Source organism: Photinus pyralis, unplaced genomic scaffold (assembly GCF_008802855.1).
Source record: "Photinus pyralis isolate 1611_PpyrPB1 unplaced genomic scaffold, Ppyr1.3 Ppyr1.4_LG10, whole genome shotgun sequence".
Lineage (NCBI taxonomy): Eukaryota > Metazoa > Arthropoda > Insecta > Coleoptera > Lampyridae > Photinus > Photinus pyralis.
Genome location: NW_022170250.1, coordinates 6,189,993 through 6,199,098, shown reverse-complemented (window position 1 = coordinate 6,199,098; position 9,106 = coordinate 6,189,993). Strand labels below are relative to the sequence as shown.

The window sequence follows — 9,106 nt, the reverse complement described above, 5'->3', positions numbered from 1 at the left end:
GTGAATTTAATAAAAAAAATATTTTAATTTAATCCTCATAGAAAATATATATTAAATCCGAGATTAAATCTATTACGTCCAAAACGAGGTCCAAAATTTGTGACACTACACATTTTTTAAAAAGAGAGAAATTGTTTTTACGTTTTTAAGAAAATAACAATTACATAATGGAAAAAAATTAACAGCGATAAACAAATCTGTAACAAATTAAGCAGTTGTATGTAATAAAGGAAAAACAACCACCTTATTGTTTAATGTGAGTTTAAAAAACTTGTGAAGAACTTGAGGTAACTCCCACGATTTAATGGGACCTTCTTTGCTCACAACAAAAATGTTTAATTTAGAGGATTCACAAGGCAAGTTATACAAATTTTCTAAAACTAAATACTTCTGACCAATTACTGTTACTACATTATTTAAAGAAACAATATTTTTAATAATAACTACACTGTTATCATTCATGAAACAGCAATTGTTTGAATCATCTAAAGCTAATAAAAAATTTTTGATATATATTTTTTTAAACTGTTTCATACCAAAAACACTAGCAATAAGTGGCCCATTAGAATGTTCATATTTTAATACAGGATATTCTGCCCTAATATTTCCAGATCCCAAAACACATTTGTTTCGCTCTACAATTCTATTAACAATTTGTTGAAGGGGTCGATCCCCTTTGCGCACCAATTTTTTTAAAAATAACATATTATTTTCAAAGGGAAAAGCGCTGAAATTTTCAAGGCTGCCAAACATTTTAACATCATCAACAATATGCAAAAGGTTATGCACGTTATGTGATATATTTTCTTCTCCATAGAGCAGTGAAAATGTTTGAATAAAATATTTTGACAATTCAGCAGCATAATCAATATTTTGAGATTTTGAAAAAAGTGTAACTGCAACATGCAATGACATAAAATTTTGGTAGATCTCATTAGTGACACTCTCTTTTAAGATCACTGGTCCAGTGTAAAATAAAAACATCCTAAGCTCCGTTGCTTTCCAATGTTTAATATCAGAAAGCAATCTCGGTTTTCTGGAAAATTCAGTGGGTACTTGATTTTGTAATGACAAATGTTTTTGAGAAACTTCAGAAATTTGCTGGCTTGAAAAACGGTAAGGTGGTTTTCCTGATAACCACAAATTGCTAATTAATTTTTTTACAATGCCGAGACATACTAAATGCATGTAGTCTAGCGGAAAACATGTTATCATGTTCAAGTTAGGTATAGATTCCAAAATAGAAGTATCTGTGTGGTGGCTATCTTGTTCTTTGCGTCTAAAAGTTGCATCTGTTCGAAGATGAAATCCTTCTATTGCAGGAAAACAAATTCGATTCTTTTTAAACACACCTTCAGTATCACATTTAGAACAAGACATATAACCACTATGACCTCTGGTACACTTTATAAAAGCTTTTGCAGGGACATCACAAATAAAGGCTTTAATTTTTACAAAAAATATTTGGCTTTTATAAGTGAAACCATTAGTCATCAAACTGATGATTTCATTTACAAACTTGGACATAAAAACATTAGCATTTTCTGGTTTTTTGTTACCTTGATATAATCCACATACCTCCACAATATTTTTATTTTGAAAAAGATTGATCATTATAGGCCATAACTGACTTCCAGAGCTTTTTGATAATGGAAGACCATCAACATTTACACAAATTTCTAAAATATTACTCCGATCCTCCGAGTCATTAACATCTCTACGATTTAGTAAATTTATGAGACAATTTTCTACCCCAAAATGAAAGTAGACACCTGGTTCTACCTTTTCAATTAGAGAACCAGTATTTCGTGGGGTTTTTAAAATAGTCCTTGGATCTTTGGGCAAATTAATGTCAATCGTTTGATTTAGAATTCGCAATAAATCAGATAAAGCAAAATGATCAATGTTGTGAATTATGGCCCAATCTGATAACTGTTCTATTAAAGTAAACTTGTGTACCCCATGTCCGGTCTGCTCTGATTTATCCTCAATTTTATCATTTAAAAATTCAGTCTCGACAAAATTTTCTTCCTGAATTTTACTTGGAATTTGAGCAATATCACAAAAGTCTAATTCGGAGTCTGTACTTTCCTCTGAAACATTACAAATGTCTTTTTGGGATGTGGAACTTTCACTATTTATACAATAATCAAAATCTTTAGATGTGGAGGGCTCCTCCTCGACTTTCTTAACTTGTTTAGATCGTTTATATCGCTGATAAAGTTTATTAAATAATTTTCTTTTTTCTGAATCCATAATTATTATTATGCAGTAATATAATATGCATAAGTAAACAAATTCTAATTCATAATCTGGATTAAGTAATTAATGTTATTCATCGACTATATTATTATTTCCTTTACTGCAGGCACCGGAAAACAACGAATAAAAAAATAGAAAAAGAATTTTATAATACTTATATACATACCTATTTAAATGAAAAGATGTTTGTCAAAAACAACAAAAACTGCGATCTCCAACAACCACAAAGCACACGGCGATTTGTAGGTTAAGTTAAATTAAAAGCGTGGGTGCGCCGCGCCCTTTACGGTTTGGGTTAGAAGAATACTGGTCCACCAACAACCAACACAACACGCGTTTTCGCTACGGCAATTAATATTCCGTTCCGTTGCGCTCTGATTGATGGATATCAATATTATTCCGCGAATCAACTAAATAACACATGAATACAATACGGAGAATGTTGACGTTCAGACTTCGAAGTTCGAGGTCACGTCACTCACGAGAGAAGAATAGCGAATGCACCTGCCACCCCACTCACACAATGCACAAATCTCAAATCTGACAAATCACATGCGAAGCAGTCAACAGGTGGCGCTTACTCCCACAAAAAACACTGCAAGATTTCAGCATATTAAAGCTTTTAAATTGGAAACTACTTACTTTAGGTAGTAATGCAGAGTACGCGACATGAACTTGATACTGCCTATTATGTCAACAAATAAAATACCAACAATAGGAATATGGGATATTCGGGGTGTGTTCCTAGAATGTCTTACGGTAACATTCCTGGAATAATGTAATTTTACGTTCACCGAATGTTCCTTGAATGTCCAGGACATTCAAATATTAATAGAACTTTGGTAGTACATTCCAGGAATATCTTGTGTTATTAGGGTGTTTGTATTCAATTAACGGTGAGCACTGTTCGCTATTAAATTATTAAGCGGCAGAGCCCTTATAGGGGAGTTACTCGTATTCCTGGAAGCACTGGAACTAGGTACTTGTGGCTGTTGAACTTGCAACAGTAAAACAAAAATATCTAATCGAACCTTTTTGTGATTTTTTGTTCAATTTTGAGTTCGATACCAAGTAACGCCATCTGGTGAAATGCGCCAATGGGGTCGATTATTTGATTATTATTTCATTTTATGACTTGACCGAAAATAAGTATAAATTTGGAATAACACTTTTTGTTCACTTCTTTGCTAATTAAGTATTCAAATGAGCACTTTATTGCCTCCCATAGTTTAAGTATATCAAAGTAAATATCCTAAACCGCCTCGACCCTAATTGCGCCAACATCGAGCACGAACTTGGTTCTTCTTTATTAAGTACGTATTATTTTGATCAACCACACTCAGAATTGAATGTTTCATATTTTTTGTAATGTTTACTTATACAGAAATTAACAAAATAAATTACATAAAAACATATTTCCCAACATCAAATTATGTATTCGCTTTTACGAATTCATAAGTACCCACGCTAAAACCGTAAAAAACTCAGAGGCTGAGGTAAAAAACGACAAACGCCTGCCAGAGTTAATTTACGCCGTTAACATTTCTCCTCACATCAATAAAACCCATTTTTTCGAAAACACCCTGTATATGCCGAATTTAATTTTCGCTCACACTGACGAACAATAGTTTCTAGAGATCAACATACACCTGACTACCCTGAAATTTTTAACTCCATAGCTTGAAAATTGCGAAATAGCAGAAAATCACAGCCTCGAAAAAGTCCGACCATAACCGAATGGCCACAGGTGTGCGGAAAAACACAACTTAGGGTATATTGTTTACCCAAACGCGAAACGACAAGTTGGCGACTCATCGACTTAAACGTTTTGAAGCACCAGTAATCCGAATCAAACACAATCTCGACGATGGCGGTCTGTCGGTCTATCGGTCCGTCTGTACTCTCATTTCCGGCTAAACGGCCGAATCGATTGGAACCAAATTTGGTACGCTTATTTTAGATATAAAAGGGCAAAAACTTCGCAGACTAACCCCTTTCTATTAGTACTTAATTAATTGACGCCTACAAAATGGCGCCTTATTAACGACAACGGACAACTTTAATCAGTGGTTCGTCTCTGCACCACAAATTATTAATGAAAGCTAGGGTAATAAATCAACGTTCAAATATGCCACGTTTCATTTCTCACGATCCAGAGATGAACTCATGCGTTAACGATTTCCGAAAGCCATTTTTAGGCCACTTATGACTGACATATCAAAAAACGAAAATACCACCCTGTAGACTTTCTATGATGTTTGATGCCTAAAATCCTTAAAATCTCAACAATCCCAACTTTACCTACCTCTATAAACAATCATAAAAGCTAAATCCGAATTAAGGGTTACCGTTACACTACTAACAAGACCTTGTGTAAAACAGTTTTGGTTTCACGGTCACATTTGCAAATTTTGAATGCTGTTATTTAAACAAAGTTTCGATAATACTACCGGAAACATGAGGTTACCGATTCATACTTGTAAAGCGAGCGTTTCAAGATATTGGTCCTTCGAGCCGCATAATTTTTTTTAATTGTTTTCAGTGGCAGCCGACAATGGAGCGTTCCACGAGCATACAGAGCTACTACGCCGACAAGACGATTTTGATCACCGGAGCGACGGGCTTCGTCGGCAGCTACCTCGTCGAGAAACTGCTACGTTCGTGCCCCGACGTTAGACGAATTTATCTGCTGATCCGCTCGAAGCGTCGCAAAGATAGCGAAAGTCGTCTCGAGGAGTTCCTGAGCGATGCGGTAAGCGGTGCTCGCGTCGGTCGCGTTCAAAGTAATCTCCCCAGATCCACAACGGCTTGAAGCAGAGCAATCCGAGCGTTTTGAAGAAGCTGGCGGTCATCACCGGCGATCTCGAGCTTCCGAGGCTGGGGTTGAGCGAGGTGGACGAGGAGAAGATCGTCAAAGAGGTTAATTGTATTTTTCATGTCGGGGCGACCGTCAAGTTTACCGAGGAGCTCAGGCGTGCCATTTTGATCAACATCGGTGGGACAGATAGTCTCATAGAGATCGCGAAGAAGATTGAAGATCTTAAGGTAGGCATTTGAGTGTGAGTTACTGAAATAGCCAATGAATTATGTTGCCCAAGCAAACAAGGCAAGTTGATCCCGAATTTGAGTTTTCATATTTTCTAGTGCCTAGTTAAAGGTTACCCTTAACGAACTTGCCTTTTTCTAAAGGTAAACGGGATCGTTCTGCGCAACAATAGCAAATGTAATAGGAGGGGACATTTAAAAAAAATGATACTATGTGTGACCTCTACCGGCAAAATAAGAAACCACGAAATGAAACCGATTTTGATACAGGGTGAAAACTAAAAGTTTGACTTTTTGAGATGTTATCATGTCTTGCTACTCATGTTTGGTAAAAAACTGATTAGTTTACATATTTTTACACAGAAGCTAGTGGTAAAGTAAAAAAAAATTTTTGGGCCACTTGTTCTAAGATTTGACCAAAGTTGGTATTTTTTAAATGCAACATCCTGTATATACATTTTTTCTTGATTAAATTGATTTATCATTACAAATATTTTTATATACAGGGTGGCCGAATAAGAATGCGCGGTACTGTATCTCGGAACCTGTCCATCGTAGAGGCTTGCGGTAAAAAAATTTATTACTAAAACGGCCACGAGAAAAACCTGGAAAATATTTTTAAATTATTGCAATGGCCGCTAGGGGGCGTAACTGCAATCTGGAATCTAAAGTCACTAAATATAGAAAGTACCGCAATCCATTGGGCTCGTGTGTTAGAGAGAGAACGCATGATTTTTGCCCAAAAAATGGCGGAAGTTACCAGATTCTAGTAATTTTAATGTTAGGGATTGTTCCACCTGTTTGGAGATATCTGTATATATTTTTATAAAACATGACAGTACTATGAAGTTAGGTTATAAAAAATTACAACTATTCAGATTTTATTTGTCAATTTTTTTAAGTTGGCAGCAAATTTGCCCAAAAATGGCGGATGATTGCGGTACTTTCTATATCTAGAATCTAAAAAAGTGATGTTTCTGTGAATTCCGCTATATTAACCTAACAAAAAAATGCCCGGTCTTTGCAGTTGACGATAATCTGAACAATTTTTGTTTGACAATTTTTCCTGTATCTCTAAAAATGAAGTGGTGGGGGGTATTCAAAGGTTTCCGTAAATAACACCCTGTATCTTCGAAACGACTGAGCCGATTTTAACAAACTCGTGTTAATTTGAAGTTTTGTTAGTTTCACATATCGCCGCTTGAGGGCTTTTTTCGACATTCCGACAGAAATGGTTAATTTTCTCAAAAAAATTAAATGCGTTGGTTTGATTTTTTTTCATGAAAAAGTAGCTAAATGATGCCTAAACAAGCTCGCGAAAACCGCATCTCGATATCTTGTTCCTAACCTAAAATTTAGGCCAAAGAAAATTTTATACCCTCAAAATTTTATTTTTTTAAGCTAATTTTTCCGGAATTATTTTTATTATATAATTTGTGGCCCTAAGGTAGATCGATTTAAAAAAGGAAAAAAAATTGTTCAAATTATCGTCAACTTCAAAGACCGGACATTTTTTTGTTAGGTTAATATAGCGGAATTCACAGAAAAATAACTTTTTTAGATTCCAGATTGCAGTTACGCCCCCTAGCGGTCATTTCAGAAACTTAAAAATATTTTCCGGGTTTTGTTCCTGGCTGTTTTAGTAATAAATTTTTTTACCGCAAGTCTCTACGATGGATAGATTCTCAGATACAGTACCTCGCATTCTTAGTTGGCCACCATGTACATCAAATTTTTTTAATGACCGTACAATATCTAAAACAGTATCTACATGAATCCATGGCTTACTATTTAAAAACCGTAAAAATAAGGCTTTTATTTTTATGAGTATAATACCCCCCCCCCCCCTCTGCCCCTCTCCGCATGGATCAACTTTGCCTTGCGCATTGCGTAGTTTTTGGAAATAAAAAATGATACCGAACCTACCGCTTGGTCTTACCTGACCTGGGGATACTGTTTGACACCCTAACCTTTTGCCTAGGCATCGAATAAGGAAAACGACTAAAAAGTCTTTTGAAAATTTTCGTTCTCCAGGTATTCTCATTTAACATTTTTGTAGTTTTTCGAATTTATATTTCGGTAGACAGGAAAATTTGCACATGTACCGCTTCGTAGCGAACCTGAACGAAAATATGTCTGGCGATATCATGTCATATCAAGAGCGAGCGCGGTTGTCACGATCTCTTCGGACCTAAAAGTTTCGTTCCTTTGTGCGAAGAGAAAAACGTGGGTTTGGCTTTGCAAAATTGGGGTGGTTGAGGTATTCACCTCGAATTTTAATTTTTTTTACAGTCTTTCGTGCACGTCTCCACAGCGTATTCGCAATGCATACGCGACATAGCAGACGAAGCCTTCTACGTACCCGAGGAGAATTACACCGACCTGATAACCATGGCGAACACGATCAGCAACGAGAAATTGAACGAAATGACTCCAACGTAAGAGGCGCGACGGTAAATGCGCGTGCATAATTCTTTTTCAGTATTCTAGGCAAATGGCCCAATACGTACAGTTTTACGAAGAACATCGCCGAAGATCTGGTGAGGAAGAAGGGTACGGGTTTGCCGATGGTAATCGTGCGTCCGTCCATAGTGATCGCGCCGTATCGCGAACCGACAACGGGCTGGGCGTCATCCTACGATCTCACGTCGCTTCTCGTCGCGACGATCAACGTCGGCGTCGTGCACACGATGTGCTGCGATCCGAAGCACGTGGTCGATCTGGTCCCCGTCGATTTCTGCGTGAACCAAGCGATCGCGGCCGGTTGGGCGGTGGGAAGGGAGTGGTAAGTCGCGCGAGATCACTTCACCGATCGCTCAGTCGGCACCTTTCAGGTCGAGAATGTCGAAGATTCCGATTTATAACTTCGTCAGCGGTCCACGAAATCCAATCACCTGGGGCCTGCAGAAGGACGTACTGGAGCGAAGCGAATCCGCCCTTCCATCGAATCGGAAGATATTCCACCGCTACGTCCTCTACGGCACTAACAAGAAGATGCTAGACCTAGTCGAGCTATTTTACCTTCCCTTGATGTACATAGTAAACCTGAAGAGCTTCTTCCTAGGAAAAGTACACATGTAAGTCACCGCTCTTGACTACGCAGTCAGTCTAAGCCTCAATTTACAGTACCCTAAAGACGCACAGGAAGATAAGGGAGTTTTGTAAGGTCGTCGAGTTCGCCTCTTGCAAGGAGTGGTACTTCAAAGATGACAACACGCAGAACCTCTGGAATTTACTGGAGGAAGAGGACCGGGACGTCTTCTGCTTCGATATCAACTCGATTGACTGGCAGACGTTCTCAGATAGGATTACGAAAGGGGTGCGACTGTATATTCTAAAGGACGACCTGTCAACGGTGGGGAGAGCCAGGACGAGATCTCGCCTTCTGAAGATCCTTCAGTATTTCGTCGTCTCTGCTTACGTACTGTTACCTTTGTACATAGTGCACAGGCTTGGCACAATTATACTGTAGCACTCGGAATTAGTTAGTAGTCATCTGTACATTTCCCCAATAAATAAACTGCTCATTTTATGTAACAGATTCAGCGTTTCAGTATCCGAAAAAAAATCCAATTCAACTAATCAAACATACAGGAAATCTTCTAATTGACAATTAGCTTAAGCCTCTTTCTACATGCAATACAACCCGGTCGGTAGTAGTTCGATACGGCGTCGATTACCATAGTGTTCGATTTTGTCGAAAATTCCCCTAGGACAAGGTTTGTTTTTGTTGGTATATGAAGTTATATTTATTTGCGGGGAGTTGACAGTTAAGTAAATCCTAAATCCATGCGGTCAA

General features: G+C 37.5%; 2 protein-coding genes across 2 annotated transcripts; one reads left to right on the top strand and one right to left on the bottom strand.

Annotated features, from left to right (window-relative positions):
* Nucleotides 1–6: 6 nt before the first annotated feature.
* On the bottom strand, nucleotides 7–2,754 carry LOC116161644. The gene is made up of 2 exons (XM_031475066.1): nucleotides 2,429–2,754; nucleotides 7–2,362 (listed from the first exon to the last, which is right to left on the bottom strand). Exon 2 carries the CDS (start codon nucleotides 2,254–2,256, stop codon nucleotides 208–210), a length of 2,049 nt encoding a protein of 682 aa, XP_031330926.1. The 5' UTR covers nucleotides 2,257–2,362; nucleotides 2,429–2,754; the 3' UTR covers nucleotides 7–207.
* Nucleotides 2,755–4,808: 2,054 nt separating this feature from the next.
* LOC116162508 (putative fatty acyl-CoA reductase CG5065) lies at nucleotides 4,809–8,848 on the top strand. The gene is made up of 6 exons (XM_031476138.1): nucleotides 4,809–5,014; nucleotides 5,059–5,307; nucleotides 7,600–7,745; nucleotides 7,790–8,092; nucleotides 8,142–8,384; nucleotides 8,434–8,848. Exons 1-6 carry the CDS (start codon nucleotides 4,817–4,819, stop codon nucleotides 8,777–8,779), a joined length of 1,485 nt encoding a protein of 494 aa, XP_031331998.1. The 5' UTR covers nucleotides 4,809–4,816; the 3' UTR covers nucleotides 8,780–8,848.
* Nucleotides 8,849–9,106: the final 258 nt, after the last annotated feature.

Coding starts and splice junctions, on each gene's coding strand:
- LOC116161644 (XM_031475066.1), bottom strand. CDS start 2,256: ATGGATTCAGAAAAAAGAAAATTATTTAATAAACTTTATCAGCGATAT.
- LOC116162508 (XM_031476138.1), top strand. CDS start 4,817: ATGGAGCGTTCCACGAGCATACAGAGCTACTACGCCGACAAGACGATT. Junction 7,746..7,789: donor TTGAACGAAATGACTCCAAC/GTAAGAGGCGCG, acceptor ATTCTTTTTCAG/TATTCTAGGCAAATGGCCCA. Junction 8,385..8,433: donor TTCCTAGGAAAAGTACACAT/GTAAGTCACCGC, acceptor CTCAATTTACAG/TACCCTAAAGACGCACAGGA.